Raw genomic sequence first — 18,668 nt, forward strand, 5'->3', positions numbered from 1 at the left:
TTTTAAGCTTCTCTGGTAGTTCAATGAATACTGTTAGAGATGGCTCACGAAGCCAAACCCAGCCAATATCATAACCAGTAATTTTTCAATCTGCAGCCATCGTGCTTCTTTTGAAACCACAAGAATATTCTCGTCTTTATATATTTTAAACAACAAACTATAAGAACACTAAGTGTTTGAGAGTGAAAGTGTCTTGCGGTTAAAAGGAAAATCAGATTGAATTTGACCATAACATTTTATTTTCATATTCAAGTAAATAAACAGAAAAATCTATATATAAATAAAAGAAACTACAATCAGTCTATTTCTTACAAATTTATTTAAGATATATTGTTACCATATATCACAATTATAATTTATGCGTATATTTTACTTATAATAACAATAATAATAATAATAAACTACGAAAAACAGTTTAACTAATACAGTTCTATCGTAAAATTATTTTTTAAATATTATTGAAATTTACAAACGAATTAACTACTCAGTACACGTAAATACGTTGATGTTATATTTTTTCATTCATAGATTTTTTCTTAGTCACAAGTATTTATTTTACTTTATAATTAGTATATGGCTGTAGTTATAATGTCTATATACGTATGTAATATTAATTATGAGCAACTTTGATGAGTTAATGTATTATCTGAGTTCATAAGATTATAAAAGTATATATCGTGGCATGATGCGAACGAAGCCATCCCGAATATGCACTTCTCAGATAAATACAATAACTCACCAAGAAAATAAACGATAAAAATGCTATATCACAGGGTTTCGAAGGACATTTATAGTGCATATTATACATCTATTTGTAACATTACACAATAAAACAGAACAATTTAGCAATAAACGAGATATTAATTTACAATACGAGCTAAATCATCTTATATACAAATCAGGTATCTCCTGTGTTTGAAGTGAGCTAAACTTGAATAGTTTACAATACATAAAACAGAAACCTTGATATTTCTTTATCATCTTTATTCAATATAAACTATAGCCTAGTATATCTTTATAATGCGTTCTCTCCTATTCCAGTATTTGTATGTTGTCCTCCCGACAATTCTCCATTCATATTCTTGTCATATAAAACAGTTTTCTTAAGTACTCATTCAAAGTTTCTTTTTCAAAAAGGTAAAGCACTCACCTAATACAATCGTTAATTTATTTTTATACAACAGTATTACTTGGTCCTACCTATCGTACCTTACAATTATGTTATCACTTTGAATCTTATATATATGGCGTTCCCTGTGATTAGTAACAACTCCATATAGACTTTATATGGAGTCTGTAAACACAGAAATCCACTCAAAATCAAATTTATATAAATACAAGACAACTGTGAAAAGCATATGAGTTTAGTAGTTTCAAACCCCTAGTTACCAAAATACTATTCCACAGTTGGAACTAAATGCCAACAATCTATGTAGTTTAGTAGAGTAATGTATGTTGAAACAAGGGAAAGTCATATTTGGCTACGCCTAAATTGTATGGCCTTTAAAAGTAGGATTTTAAAATGAATTTCTCTTTCCTGGATAGATTATGTAGCAATATAGCACTAATTAACTAAACTCCTACATGTACCACCAATATCAATACAATATTCAGAAAAAATACTCCTTAATAAATAAAATGCTTTGTCCACTTTACTGCATGAATAGTAATTGGAACTGAACTAGGAAACTATACATGAAAGTTAAATTTATTATTTTATTTATTTTTTGAGGGCAGGTTGCTCAGTGGTAGATTGCTTACCACTGGGTGTGAGGTCCCTGGTTCATTGTGGTAGACAACATCGCTTCCGTGGGTTTTCTCGGAGTACTCTCGTTTCTTCCCATATTCTTATTCCACCAAATTCTTTAATCATCATTCACTTGTTAACCTGAAGGGCATAATCGTGGGGTGTTTAACTGAAAGATTACATTTTTCGTATTCTATTTACCAAAAATTAAAGGTTGCTTTTGATATTATTTGTGTATGAAATATCAGTTAACCAGGCTTACCAGCACTATCATCTATAGCTAGAGTTTAAGAACTTAATATACTTGAAGCTTTAGTTTTCTTACATAACACTTCCTTACATTTTACGTTTAGTGTTTGAATGAAACTTCAACGCAAGATGAAATAAATTATATTTCCTAAGAACACAATTCAATGTATTATTCGTTGTCGTTTCAACTTGTTCAAGCTTGCAAAGTTATTATGTGAATGAAATATCAGGAGCTCATAAATATATATAATGAAAAATATTATCCGTCAGTTAATATGACTCTAAACAAGAACGGAAACAGCAAATTTACTGATCAAGGTATACAAACAATTCTTTTGCTTGTTTATTTGTTATAAAACACAGACCATTTTTATGTATATGTATTTGATCATGAACTTTTAATATTACAAGTTTAATTTTTTACTATCTTTGTTGACACTAAAAAGAGACTAGACTAATTAGAAAATATTTTCTAACATGAAACAAAAGCAACATAAAATCAGCTCATGTTTTTTGTTCACAGAACGGGGAGACCTTTTAACAGTATTTTAGTGTTAATACTACATAAGGTAAAGGAAGTATTGTTTTAGTACAAAAAATTGATAACATGTAATTTTTCAGTTCTAAAAAGTTTCCAACATTGGAAAATTTTCGTAACAATTATATATATATATATATATCAATGAATCCCTTCGTATTTTCTGTATCAGTTATTGATCTCATGGAGATCACTTTCCACACCGTTAAAACGGAAGCGATCCGTCATTTCAAAATACTACTGTATAAGTATTTCTACGGCAACATTAAATGTCTTTGGTAATAATACTGTTTCTAATAGAAAGAGTGAAGGCAGTTTATCTGCTCTTCATCTTTCAGCAATTTCCTTATAAAACTGGCATTTAATCTTAAATGGCAATATTCTCTTAATTGCATATACGATGTTACTATTATGCTTCAATTGTCTGACTTTGTCAGAATGCTTTAACGTAAGATCTAGTTCCATCTGTGTGGTTTAATGATCACACCAAGCAATAGTAAGGACTTCGTTGCATAAACATTACTCATTTCCTAACGAAATTATCACTCATTTCATGCTCTGAGCACATTACTCCAATGGAGTCGTTACCTCAGATTTCTGAGTAATTTGTTTATAAATATTTGTATAAAGCACATACACGCTTTTATAATGTATACAATACACAAAGAATATTTTATATGATGAAATAAAACCAATTGCTTACATTAGTCTCAACGTTTGTTAAGCTTCAACCAAAGCGAGCAGAACGTTAAAACATGAAAACCAACTGTAAATATTAGAAGTAGTGTTGTATTCAGGAAGATATCTACTTCGGTCATATCTATAGCTGTCAACAAGGTTTCTGGATATCTCAGATGGCAGTAGTTTTGTGTACAGGCTAATTTTTCTCTACTAAATCCATAAATGGCATAAACAACACTTTCAAATCCGCATCGGAAATAGCTGACATAATATATCCACCGTAGTAGAGTAGGAATGGTTGACTTAGCAGCAAAAAATCCTGAGAAAACTCCTAAAGGAACGGAAATAGTTGGGCCAGAAAATACTCCCATCTGGAAAACAAACGAATTCAGTAAACATTTTAAGTGTATTTCAATAATAACAACAGTGATACCGTCAAATGGGGTGAAATCGGACGCTGGGGTGAAATCGGACGATTATAACTTACTTAGTTGCTTTTGTAGTTTAAACTGCTACTGTTAAAGCTAGAAAGGCGCGTTTTCGGTTGGTGGTCAATAGATGATGCCACGTGCATTAACCATAGATATCGGAGCAATAGTGTAATTTACCACCCCTATACACATGGGTTGAAATGCCTTGTGGTGAAAGAAAAAATATATCCTGAAAAATAATGTTGATGGACCCCAAACTATTAAACGGTATGGGATCTGTTGGCAAAAGTAACAACACTCAATTACTTGCGAAAAATATATGTTGATAATACAAACCGTAATCTCTCATTTTGCAACGTAGTGCCAGTTTTGAAGTGGAGTGGAGTGACCTGGGGTGACTTCGGACGATGCCACGGTATTATAAGAAGCAGCTTGGCGTTCAGCCGAAACGAAATTATGACCCTGTGCGACTTAAAAGTGCTATTCGGGCAAGTGGGAGAGAGGAAGTAGAACCAAGTGATCCCCAAGAAAACGAAGAAATGGAAAGTGAAGTGTGTAACGTGACTACAGAAGAGGAGGAAGGAACGTTGGACGTAGAAGCTTTTGTTGTGGTGAATTATTACTACTCGCGGGCTGGAAAACAACTTGCAAGACAGTATGTTGGAGTTGTGACAGATGTGGGAGCAAAGGATGTGGAGGTGAAATTTCTTCGTCCATATTTGAATAGTCGATCGGTATTTGTTTTTCCACCAGTTGACGATGAAGATAAGGTCGACAAAGAACAGATTCTAGCTAAGTGTTAGCTAAGCCACGTAAAGTAAGGGGTAAGTTTTAGGCCTACTTCCAAGAAAGTGTATATTAATCTGAAGCACTAATGGACCAACGAAACATGATTGTTTGTAAAATACTTTTTACTTGTTCTATTGATTTAAACCAATATGTATTTTTCCTGATCTAGGATACTAGTATTTCACTATGTTAAATAAAGTTTAAAATGTGTAATTGCAAGTATGAAAGTATTCAAATATATGTCTGACAACCATCCTTTCTGCTGTTAAATATTATTTACTGTCCGATTTCACACCATAGCGACACAGCTTTGGACTAATATGCAGAAATACTATAGTGTCCGAAATCATCCCACCATGTGGGGTGACATCGGACACATTTTAATGTTTTTTAACTATGTGCACAGTTGGTCAAAAATTCTTTTGATTCTTGTATTCTATTCCCGAGAGACATCCCCCACGATATAGCTATTTACATTAGCAAAATAAGGTAACGTAGTTCCAGTACAATTGAAAATGTCTCAAATCCGTCCGATTTCACCCCATTTGACGGTACTTCAACAAATAAAGTGTCATGTTCTTTTTACACTTCAATGCTTAAAAGTTATCAACAAATGTTTCCAAATAAACGCAATAAATATACAGTAATTGTTTGAAAGAAATTTTGTACCACTGAATATAATTTTGTTAATATTTTAAACATATAATAATAATAAATTCATATTTTACAAAATACTTACATATTGACATTTTATTAGAACTAAAGTAATGGTATTACAGGGAAACCATACTATATAGCAGTTGCCCTGTATGTATTGATATTCTCGATTTAATATGGATTTTTTATAAAATGAAACACTATTTCCAGACTTCCATTCTGTCATTTTCTATACTCTGAATTAAACAGTGGTCTACATGTTACACCTATAAATCCGTAACTTATACATCTACACCTTGAGATTAATTATCATCGTGGAAAATGTCAAGATTTTACAGACGTTAACGAAAGTAATTGTCGTAAGATAATCTTTCAAAAATTACATTCATTTTATTAAACTTCACTTTATTTTCTCCGTGAATATATTATTAAGGAACTTATTGCATAATATATAGTGAATCTATTTTTTTCTGGACACGCCTTACACACACATGTATACAGCCTCAGCTATAAAGATACACTCCATAAAATGCAACTTTTAAGTATGTGCTTAGATGAAATAAATAAAATGACATATGAATATATATTTCATTTTGAGAAATGAGGAAGCTGTGGTGTACCAAGAGAAATTTAAGAGGTATAACAAAATGGAAATGGTTTACATTAAGGAAGTTAAGAATGAAATAAGAAAGAAACAACAAAATTAGTGAAAAAAGCAGAGAAGCTATAGAAATAAAAATCACAAAGTTTTCCCAATGTTACTTTTATTATTGTTACACTGCTACAGGGAAACAATGATTAGGAAGGAAATATTGATGAAGAAAGTTACAAGCTGGTTAGTGAAGGCCAATGATTTTCAGCAAAATGGTAGAATGTATGTGCTTTCGTGTATTTCTAGGAAAAGAAGTGGAGTTTGAATAAAAGGTTTTTCAAATGAAACACGAAAAGTTAAATAGAACTTTAATTTGTGGTTGTTGTGGTGTTCGAGTAGGGCACATGGAAAATTTGACCATTGCAGAATGATGATTGTTGATGCTTATAGGTAGAGACTCTTTTATATTTTTTAAAGTAAAATGCACATACAGCAGTAAGTTTGGGAGATAGATGAAACTGAAGTGAAAAGAATTGCCATGATAATGCCCAATCATCTGTACATGTGCAAATGAGTTCTGGGATGTACACATGTAAAATTGGTGTAAAACATAAAGAACCTTTGTATCTATGCTTTTGACATTGATACAGGCAGAGGCAAGAAAGATTCAGAAGTCTAGTTACTGTGAATAGTATATCCAAGTTAAATAGCTTGCAGTAGTTTACTTTGAGACATGTAGGAAAGATATTTATCATTTTCTGGCAATAAGGCTAAATATGGAGGACACACTAGTGGGTCTCTGTAAGGAATGGAGGAAAGATTGTACTTTGTGAGAATATTCGAAAAATTTATTTATAATTGAAAGTTATAACTTGCTCGGATTATTTTGTATAGTATAGTTATTTATGGATAAAATTTATGAATATCTTATAATTTCAGTATGTACTTAATGGAATCTAGGAATTGTGTAATTGAGGAAATGCGTGTTACGTGAACGCTACATGTCAAAATGTGAGTCTAGCTTAACATTTTGTATATGTAGTAACGGGAGTTGTGGGTTTCTTCTGAACTAAAATTGTAATAATTATGGGTTAGTGTTGCACTAGTGTTGAGGATACTTGGGAATTTCAGGAAATGAAAAATTGGGGTACGTGACAATACGTAGCAACACACCATGATTCGACCAGAAATGCTCTAAACTAGCAGAGAAGAGAAAACAGGCAAAATTGCATTGGCTGCAAGTCACGAACGATAAAACTCCACAAAAGTTCCTTGACATCAGGCGAGAATCTTCAGAAACTTTTAGAAGAAAGAAACGTGACATTTCTGAAAGCTAAAATTATTGAACTATAAAATAATAGTGAAAATAAAAATATCCTGGATATATATTTAAGAAAGGCTATTAATCTCGCGCGTATATACTACAGAAAGTACACGCCATAATTCTCACGGATACGATTGGAAGATTTCTTTGAATATTTGCTCAACACGCAGCCAAGAAATAATGTATTTGGAGAAAGTGACGTACAAACAGCAGAACTGTATATTTCCGAGCCTGACCGATTGCTAAATTGCTACAAAGTTATTTATAAAACACTAATCTCCGGGTGCAGATGAAATTCGTAGTGAATTTATGCAATATCGAGTTCATAATATCACACAAAGAGAAATTAAAAATTAATAAAATGGTAAACGTCATTATATTGATCACCCTGTTGTAGCTTCTTGCATGCTGTTGGTGAGTTTAATATATTTGTTTTTAAATGTTTATTCTCGAATCTGACATCCACGTCTAGGATGGTGACGATATGGCTAGAAGGGAGTCAGATAGCCTAAATTCAGCAATGATTTCAGTGCTCAGAAATTGTACGAACTGTTCGCAGAGATTGTTCTATGCGTTTTAATTTAAATAACCTCGATCTTGCATCAATATCGAAATTTCTGTGCTCCAACGGAAATGAAATCCATGCTCATATGTATCATATGGATACAATTGAACATACGTTAATATAAAACAAATGTCTTCCTACCATTTAATTAATATAGAGTCTCATTTTAAAATAAATAAGAAAATAGATAAAGAAATTACCATTGATATTGTATAACAATTCAGTTTAAATCCTTACCGTTATTGATAAGTTGGTTCCTAGAAACAACCCAAATCCTTGAGCAGTGAGACACGTCATAAGACAGGCAATCATAAAATAGAACATCCTTGTAATTTCCATTGGCTGCGATGTCATAATGTATGTTATGACGAGGAAAACAGATCCATATAGAAGCTGCAGATAAAATAAACAGAAGAAATTATCAAATACTATCTAACATTTTTCGTTGTTAATGACTTTTTTGTTGTCCAACATATAAATTATTTTTCTCTCTGTCGAATGATTACTCAAGATTTCAAATGGAAGTATTAATAGAAACAAAATAATTTATCAAAATATGTGAGTACTGATTATTACTACAATACAGTGTGAACATGAAGTCTGTCTCTGATAGCAAATATTAATAACAAGAAAACAATAAATGATAGAAGCATGCAGTCTGAAAACATCGCTTGTATGATACTTCAAGATTTTGCCACAACCTGTGCTGCCATCTACTACAGCTGGCCACAGTACAACAGTCATTTGTTTAAAAATTGCGTTAGCAGAGCAGAAAGTGAAATGTGTATTGTGGTATCATGAAAAAAATCTCCCGTCACAGTTCGATGAATATTTAGGAGAGAGTATGGACAGCAGCCTCCAGATGTTAAGAGCATAAAGGAATGGAATAGCCAATTTATTGCAACAAGAAGTGTTTCAGATTGTGATAGATGCGGTAGACCGAGTGTTAGTGAGGAACATGTGAAAGCTGTTCGTGTTGCTTTAAACCGAAGCTTACCAAAATCACGCATCACGTGAACTAGACACCCAAAAGTCAACTGAGTTAAAAATGTTGCACAAACGTTTGAAGTTAAACGCATATAAGGCGTTAACACAAGAAGATCGTCCCCGACGCGCAAGTTTCGCATGTGACTTCACATGAGCAGCTAATGGAACATGCTGGAATTCTCCAAATCCGGTAAAAGAAATTGAGTTTTCCTATTATTTGCCGCAAACTGAATCCGTCTATCATTTTTAGTTTTCTTGTTATTAATGTCATCGGTGAGATACTTTACATCCACCCTGTATTTATGTGATGTTTTAGTTCATATTAGCAAAGAATATATTCTCACATAATTTGATTTTTCCCCCTATGATTTTTCACTTATTTCCTTGTGCTTCCTACAAAATTCGGCCTGCGTTGTTTTTATGTTTTGTCTTCCACTAATAGCATACAACTAATATTGTAAACTCAGAAAAGCGAGAAGGCATCTATCACCCAAAATTATTTACCACCCAAATCATACCTGGTGGCTGCAACATAAAAGTTGTAAGTAACAGCTGAAGTGGAACAGTAATACATTTACTAATATATTCACTTGAACTTGCAAGGCAGATGCTCTTCAAGTGATTATAATCAGTAGAACGAACTTCGAATAGTTTTTCGGATTTCTGCTTGAGAGCACCCAACCACAAATAAAAGGAAGTTTGTCACCAAAAATTCTTGTATTATGTAGAAATTTAAAAAAATCAAATTATTTATTATTAAGCTAAATTTCATTTTTCAATTAAGAAATAAAGGCCCTTTCCTTGAAGAAAACCATCCATTGACAAATTTGGCTTTTCGTATAAATTCTCAATGTTAATAATTAACTAAAATAATGCATCATATTTCAGTTTTTGCTTTCATTTAAAATCACATGACCCCTATATTTGCTTTGCCTTATTCAAAATAATAATAGTAACAATATAAATATACAAAGTTATAGGACGATTTTAACTAAAAGCAGTATGCAAGTGCAAATTATACAAAATTACTAATATCATTATCATTTGTATTATTATTATTATTATTATTATTATTATTATTATTAATATTAATATTATTATTTGTATATGCTAACTATAACAGCCTTATGATAAATCACAGCTCTGATCTATTTTATTATATAAAAGAGCTAAGGAGATGAGCTTTAATCACACCTTCCCTCCTATATGGGCACTTAATAGTCCGAATGGGTTGTTCCGAATGTAATCTCCGGGATGTAAACTACGTTCTGCAGAAAAGTAAAATAGATTAAATAAAAACTTACCTGTGCTGGAACATCCAATAAGATGATGGTCATATAATACGCAAACAAGGAGTACCACCTATTGAAATACTCTCGACGAACTATTGCAACTTCCAACGGAACTGCCAATATAAAGGAAGAAAAAGTTATATTTAATTCTTATTCTTCCAGATATAAGAAGAAAAATATCCGTATTACATTAAATTCTTACATTAACGTCTACTAAGTTACAAAAATTTGCATTTACTGGCTTAAAGCATAACTAGTTTAATATTTTTAATTCAAGATATATTTTATTACATCCATAAACTATTTTATTAAATATTGCTTCAGTCAATGTATTCTAAATTTAAGTTTGTATTGCAGCGATACGAGTGAATAATAGGGGTTCTTGATACTAGAGCGCAGGAAATGTTACTGTTCCATTTTAATTACGCAAAATGTATTACATAGTGAAACATAGTATGTTAAAGGTGGTTGTATTACGAACATGGCAAATAACATAGGAACATAAGAAATCTATGAAGTAGACTATAATCTTTACCATTCAGCTTCAAAGTAAAATTACTTGGGGAAGAAGAAGCACAGTAGTTTCAAACGCATATAAATAAACCACTGTAAATGTATTTATATTCTGCATGATATACTTCACTGTTTCATTACATGTATTGTTAGTATTTTCCTCAGAATAGAAAACATTTTACCAGTTTAAACTAAATTCATGGAAACAATTATTAATATAAAATACTATTCCAACAATAATAATTTTGATCAATCTATTGTAAATGTTTTTGAATATTATACCAAAGAATATGTACGTATAGATGTTGAATATATAGGTATAAACAACGCGCTAAGGCTACATTTCTTTCGTTAGTTTCGAAACTCTGATTATACCATAATTATATTCACATTTATAATCATACCCATAATCGATTATTTTCACCTAAAACATACTTGAAAATAAATAAACAATCGAAACACAACAGTTCGTAAACTTTTTTGCTCTCTGAAATAATGAAGAGCTTAAAAAGCTGGAAGAGTTGTTATTCCGAGTAGACTGAAGTTTCCACGCACACTGAGATTACTTAATACAAAGAACTATATCATTAATTACCTTTCTGATTCATTTATTTCCACAATTATTTCACATTATCAAACTCAATATTAAAATAACAAAGCAACTGAAGATCTCGGGATGGAAACTGAAACCCACGTTTATGTGTAAATCTTGTTTGCATGGTTTACAATGCTTTCAACAGAAGTATGTGACTTGTTACAAAATACAAATTGTATTATCTGCTACTATTTGTCAGTATTAGTTACTATACGTATACAGGGAAAGTTCTTTCGAATATAACTATTTAAACGAGAAACAAGGGAAATCTAAAACTTAAAAGTTTTCACATTTTATTTACCCTCTAGCGTTTCACTTGTATGCAGAAGTTTCGTTGTGAGGAATACCTCATTGTGTCAATTACATAAAATAATAGTGTCAAGTGCCTATTGGTGCTTGAGCTACTACTTCTGTGAAACATTAGTTGTTAAAATAAAAAAAAGGAAACTTTGGAAGCACACTGATACCTCAGGGTTTAATACTTTATCTATTTTCCTTTAAAATAGAAAACTCTTGGTCGTATCCTATCTAATCCAATTTAAAATTTCACAAAAGTTTAATTAATATTTTATTTTTGATAAATTAGCTCATGTACAATATGATACTGCTAACAAAATTTTAAAGGTTTTGAATTCACTACAAGCTTCGAAATGGTCCATCGTAAATAACAACAGCAAGCATACGAAATTATTGTTTTCTCTTAGTTTAATTTGATGCAAGGGCAATAATCATGTAATGACGTCTCTTTAAATTGTGTGTTTCTGTCACTATTCAACAGCTATGTAACATTTACTAACTTCATGGAGTTGATGATGATATTATATGGTTTGCAAATATTTTGTAATTAGAAATTCGAAAGTCATTTCTGATCAATTAAAATATGTTCAATGAAACTGTAATGTTCTGGATACTAAATGGAATCATATTATAAGTAAAACTATGATATACAGTCACTGGCAGAAGAAAATGGGGTTTCATATACAGAGTAGAAGGAAATGTTATTTACTTTTGCCTAGACGATGCAAATATTTGAAATAACATCTAAACAAAATACGTTCTTTATAGTTTTAAAATGTATATATTGCGAAGAATGTGTTAAGCGCTATTAAGTACTTTAATGAGCAATGCACACACTGCCAGGTTTTAGACTATAGAATGCACTTTTCACACTGGTTTAGAGAATTTCAGATTTTTGAACTAATTATATCACTATAACATTGCTAGAACAGCTACAAACAGGCATCATCCATATCAATTTTTTAAAAATACTTTTCATGTGTATTTAATACATACCTACTAAAATAGCAGTCATTTTAGCTATGTACACGAGGAAAATTATGCAAGCAAAAAGATAACGAAAATTGCTCAACACAAAATGGCCATCTGGTCCTATTCCCTTGTAGAGAGTGCCAATCATGAGAGCCACAGCTACACTTACACCTAGTTGAAGAAACATGTTGGTCTGTAAAGAAATTTTTACTTCTCGATCAGTAAACATAATACAAAAATATATTTCAAGATTATAATTCACAAATAATCAAGTCACTTTAGATAAAGGAGAATCTCATGCCAGATTTTTTTAGAAACACTGATGGTATTCAGGGTTCCTACTGGTCAGGGAAGTCAGGAAAAACTCAGGGAAAATACTGCAAGTCAAAGAAACTCAGCGAAACAGACTGGAAATCAGGGAAATTTTAAAAATATATCTTTTCTAACATTAATTGTACACCAATTTCAGCTTAGCCAACCATCAATGATCACAGTATGTAACGCTGCCCAGATTTTCATAGGTGGTAAGTGGAATGTACGTATGAGCAATTGATTACTATTTGACTCTACAGAATAAATGTTCTTATATATAAATATTCACTGTCATTTATTCCTTATTTGTATGTGAATGTTATCCGGCACCTGTCATGAAAGTCAGAGAATTCCGTGCCAAAGATCAGGGAGAAATCAGGGAAATACATTTCTCTGGATCTGTAGAAACTGAAAATTTCTATCACTTTCAGGGCATGGTAATCTGAAAATTTCAACGAAAACTATTGCATAAACACCTATTGAAAGAAATAAATGCTACTTAAGTAATTCAAGTCATCTATTTGACTAAATTCTTCATTTATAATGAAAACCTATAATAAACATAATTTTTAACAAAGATTTTATTAATTGCAATTTTATGTCATTAGATAATTCTAGAATAATATAGAGTTCTATAAATTTTCTCAAAGCAATAAGAAAATGGATATTTTTTAAAATTAAAATCGAATAGAATTCAATTGCTAATTTAATGGTTTATTATTCTGAAGTTTCACTAAATGTGTATAGTGTCAACATTTTATTGTGCTTTATTTTCATGGCGGATGATTAAATCATACCGAGTACTGAATCCAAGACTATTTTTGTTAATATTTCAAATTTTAATAAATGTTCTCCTAGTAATAATTATATACTCATTGTTGACCTTGAAAATGATGCTCCAATGTCTCCTCAGACCAGTTAACTGCGATACGATCCAGTACTATTTAACTTTTCGTTCAGGAAAGTAAACTCCATGGAAAAGTTCAAATACCCAAAATATATCTGTTTCCTAAGATTACAACAAAAAAATCAACAGCGTTTACTATTTCTCTGCAAGGAAAAGGATTGAATATTGGATTATTTAGCGTTATGTTTAATAAATAGTTTCAATTTTCTGGTGAATAGTAAGATTTTTTATACAATGGGCACAGGTAAGGTTTTTCAGGTTTAACTGTCCAGTTACATACTATGTAATCTGCTTTTAAAAATCTAATAAAGATTCACTGACGTGAGTACCATTATGCTTACAAGATACAACTCTCATCAATAGCATTTCGCATGTTTTTCATTGCATTAATTTGTAAGAATAAATATCTTGCAATGATTCTTATTGGTGCTAATAAATGTAATTTCTTAAAACATATGTTATATTGGGGAAGCTAAAATATTGCCTTACTATCTACATGCTGTTGCAACAGGCGACTCGTCAAAAACTTAATAACGTAGCATGGCAAATATAATAATAAGTTTTTTTTGAATAATTTTAAGGTGGTGTGTGTAAGTAGTAAATCATGAAGAGAACTAAAAATTATTTTAGAGGTGGAGGAAGTAAACTGTGTATGTGTATTTAATTTTCTAACTATAAGCGTATTGGAAATTTAGTTATGTTGTTCTTTACGAAATCTATATTAGTCTTGTGACCTATCACATTAGTGATTTAATTTGGCGTAAATAAAATGACTGTAGTCTATTTTTGGTCAGTAATCCAATTTTAAGATCGTGCTTTAAAAAATGAAGAGATTGTTTAAAACTACAACTTGACAAATTATTTTTAGGAAGGCGAAGAAAAAGAGAGCGACTGAAGTGTGAAATTTATTGTTTCAAATATTAGCAAATAATGTTTTAATTCATGAAACAAACTATTCTTATCTACAATTACTTCATACAATTATCTTCCTCATTAAAAACTCGATTGGACTAAACAGTCAAACGTACATAAATCTTATTACTTTCATAGATATTAATCTTAGATCATGATCATTACCACTTGCAATTTATATACAATTTTATTTAATTGTATGCAAATATTATTACTTTTCATATGCCCGAGGGTTGAATCACTCAAATGAAAAAAAAAAAATGATTGAATGCCCGAGTATTGCTTCATACGTAAGTATCTCAACCTTGGGCATTCAATCATTTTTTCACTTGAGCGATGTCACTTCTCAGGCATATGAAAAGTAATAATATTTGCATACAAATTAAATAAAATTGGTGTACAAGTAATGGGTGTATTATTTTAAAAGTTTATTCTTAAATTTGCATTCAATATACGTTAGCCGAAATTACTAGTAAAACTTTTTGAACAGCTATTTTGTACTCAACTTATAAAGAGCAAACAAATATTTTAGAAATAGAAAACAAATTTTGAATACTTACACTATGACTATCAATGCCTAAAAGAGGGATTATTAAAAAGATTTAAAATAATACTTGGACATAGTTATAGAACATACCTAATGGACATCCTTCTTATATGGTACATCTTTTGAACATGTAGAATTTATAGTGTGCTAATAGTATATACACTACATACATGGCACAATGGCACATACAGGTAGTTAATATTCCTAGTGTATCTTAAACTCCCTTATATGTCTATCTTAACTTAGATGTTCACATGATATAATGTTTGTTTATATTCATGTTTACGAACAAAAATAAAACTCTTGAACATGAATTGAGTTGATTTTAGTTTAGCGTCCCTTTCAGCAACGAGGCTATATGAGACGTGGACCTACTGATTAACGTGGAATCCGAACATGAGCTCCCGCCGGGAATCGAACCCGGGTCTCCCACGCCAAAGACGCGTACGCTAACCGCTTAGCCACGAGGGAGCTCTCTTGAACATAGAAGTTAAGATAGATATGTAAGGGAATTTGAGACATTCTAAGAATATTACCTAGACGCCTTGTCATGTATTAGTACACCTAACATACAGTAGAAGAAAATAAGATGTAATCTTTGAAATCAAGGAACAGAAATAGCTTTCCACTTGCAGCTAAAAGTAGGTATCACATACAGTCGCGTTCACACAATTTGTACATTCGCCTTCTACTTTTATTTGTAGGTAAAGTAAGAATTTGCAAGAAGTAAATGCTTCTGTTTTCGTTGCTTTGAACCTATTTTTCTAATATATTTAGCAAAGACTGAGTTCAATGAGTGAAAATACGGCGTTGTTTTTCACTATACTCATTAAATTTACATACCTTATCTCTTGACATACAAATCAGCTTCCTTTTGTAGAGAATTCGTAGTTGAGAAAGAAGAGATATCTTGGAAATAAGTTCTTCGTTCATTTTGCATTGGAGAAACTCTTTCGCACTGATACTTTTTATTTCAGATACTTTCTTCTTGTTCACAACTGTATGAAATTAAAAAATCATATTGAATATAAATATAAACATTAAAGATTGTTCATATTAGTAATAGATTCAGTATTAGTGTTCGTATTAGTAGTTCTTAGTTAATTGAAAAAGAGTAGTTTTCATTGGTTTATTTATTTTAACTAATGCAGTGTTTTATATACAGATATTATTTAGAAAAGACATTCTAGAAAGATAATATTGGAAGTTACTATTGTAAACTCATTTTATATACGGAGGAAAATGTATAATATATATTAATAGTATTCCAAAATCAATAATTCGCCTAAAAAGTTAAGATTATTTGAAGGTTGAAATATATAGTCTTACATGTTCCACACATCATTCTTTTTACACAAGCCTGCAAACTATTATTCCTAAGTAGTATTGTAGCAAAGAAAACCATATGTTCTTCAATTATGAACTACGGTTGCCTTTTTTCTGGAATTCCAAATAAAGGAAATAAACGTGTCAATACTTGCTGTTACCTTCGGGAGAGAAGTGCCAAAACAATATACGTAAAATTAATTGATATAAGCTCGGGAGGACTGAGAAGTGAGTACCACAGGATAAACCATATTCCTCGAAATAAAACTCATATAACAGGTTTGCTGAATATCAGAAATCAGAAAAATAGGCTTATATTTTAGTTGCCTATATTTAACTCTACAGCTATACATGCATTTACATTTTGCAGTCTGGATTTAATATGACCAAATAGTATATTGAGATAAATAAAATATTATCACGTGTGTCATATATTTAAAAAACGGATGAAAATGTTATGGCAAAATTAATCATATTTGAATCCAAAATGTTACTTAAATACAAATTCTAAAATTAAGCGGTCTTCTTTAAATTTCAAATAATTTGAATAATATTGAGCGAGAACTAGCGAAGACTTCTCAAACAACACAAGTAGTAGAGCATCACATGTAAATATATGGTTAAATGTACAATCCGCGGCAAAAAACCTGCAACATGAAGATGTAAGTTTATTGTGAAACTACGCCTAACAGCACAGGAATGAACATAACGTCTAAGTGGAACGAATCACGCCAGGATAAACCTCGGGCTCCCCCCGTGCACACTTATTTTGGAGCAAGAGACTTCGTCATTTCACAATAAACTTAAATGCTCATGTTGCAGGTTTTTTGCCGCGGATTGTACATGCCTTATTGATTATTTCAATCAATAAGTTCCTCGGAATTGCCCAAACAGAAGTGCCATTTAAGCACACTTCTGTTCTAAAGAGAGAGAGAGAGAGAGAGAGAGAGATTTCCATTCAATTTTTTTTTTATTTTTCTCAGTATGGAAAAGCGTTTTTGTTTAATTATTGCAGTAAACATACGTGTCAGCTATATGACTGTGCAATGTTATGCACTGCAATACTGGTAAGCAAGTCACTATGTAGATGTGCTGGAAAATTACTAGTAGTTGGTTTTTATTTGTCATTTTGAGTTTTGTTATCAAATATTTTAGAAAACTCAAGATTATCACTTACTATCAGAATTTTTTTTAAGCCTTTGTTACTTATTATGGATTAGAATGACTGATTTAACTATTGCCTGTTTTAGCCGCTGCAATCAACTTTTCTGACTCTTTTTGTCCAATTTCTAATTATGAATTTTGTGTAATTTACTTGACTCCTAGGAACTCCTAGGGGTTCTAGTATTTACCGAATGAAGCTTTTCATCTAAAATAAATTGTGTTCACAAAACAAAATTGAATTTAGTTCTGACTGATTGAGAAACTATGTAACCTAATTCTTTCTCTTCAAAACTCACAAATGATAGGTATGATGAAATTATGCAGTACTTTCGAACATTATATTTCTATCGCCTTTAATACTCGTTTCCATTTTCTTAAGACAAAGATGTTAGTATTATTATACTACTTATGAATATTTAATAATATGCTTTTAAGGGACTTCACTACTCTTTCCAAACTTTTTCTTTTTATAATTTTAGTAAATAATTTACACAAAAAAACAAAACATGTAGAAAGTAAGCCCAGATATGGTCTTCAAAGTGATATTAAATAAACTGATGACTGCTTCCAGATTTTTCCAAGTAGAATGGAAACTCTATGTATAGTTTATTACGTTATGCTTTTTGATGTTCTACATCATAAAAGTTCTGATTAAAATTTTAAAAATGCGAGTGTGAGCATAGCGAAAATCCTAAACATTATTTGAAGTTACCTATGATTATAGCATATAAATACTTCCAATTTTATTTGGTAATTTTATATCTTGAAAACAAAAGATAGCATATATATCTGTCATCAAGTTGTGTTAATTAAATTGAGTTAGTAAGAGAGTTGTCTTAACCTTTGTATTACAGTTAAACCCCTGCAGCACCATAGGAATTGTAGGAAAGAAAGAAAAGATTTTTTGAGCTATTTACGCTAAAGCTGACATGTAGATTCCAAAGATATCGATATTACAAGTTAATCACTAGTTATGGTCTGGGATAAATGTATCCCTAGCTCAATAAGGGATTTTAAAAAACAAGTATGAGCAGTTCTATCTACGATAATATTTTTAAACTTGTTTATTCATCTTCATACTGTTAGCAATGTTTGTGTATGTTAGTAGTAGTATTACCAATATCCTTCATAAATCCATAAGTAGTTAGTAAAAATTATACAAAACCAGAGCCTAATTACAAAATTGTTGTAGAGCAATTTATACTTATATTAATTTTGCATTCAAACCCATTTAGGAAGTACAGCTCAGAGATGACGAGAAGAACCTTAGC

At 31.1% G+C, this 18,668-nt stretch overlaps 1 protein-coding gene across 1 annotated transcript in view; it reads right to left on the reverse strand.

The window, feature by feature from the left end:
• Positions 1–258: 258 nt before the first annotated feature.
• LOC145690378 (ATP-binding cassette sub-family G member 1-like) overlaps positions 259–18,668 on the reverse strand; it is a 182,619-nt gene continuing 164,209 nt past the window's right edge. Inside the window, exons 7-11 of the mRNA XM_081765208.1 lie at positions 15,751–15,905; positions 12,254–12,422; positions 9,865–9,965; positions 7,811–7,966; positions 259–3,586 (exon numbers count right to left, since the gene is read on the reverse strand). Of these exons, the coding sequence (XP_081621334.1) occupies positions 3,245–3,586; positions 7,811–7,966; positions 9,865–9,965; positions 12,254–12,422; positions 15,751–15,905 (923 nt within the window). The 3' untranslated portion in view covers positions 259–3,244. The remainder of the gene's footprint in view (positions 3,587–7,810; positions 7,967–9,864; positions 9,966–12,253; positions 12,423–15,750; positions 15,906–18,668) is intronic.

The sequence above is a fragment of the Thermobia domestica genome, chromosome 7, assembly GCF_964235325.1.
Source record: "Thermobia domestica chromosome 7, izTheDome1.hap1.1, whole genome shotgun sequence".
Classification (NCBI taxonomy): domain Eukaryota; kingdom Metazoa; phylum Arthropoda; class Insecta; order Zygentoma; family Lepismatidae; genus Thermobia; species Thermobia domestica.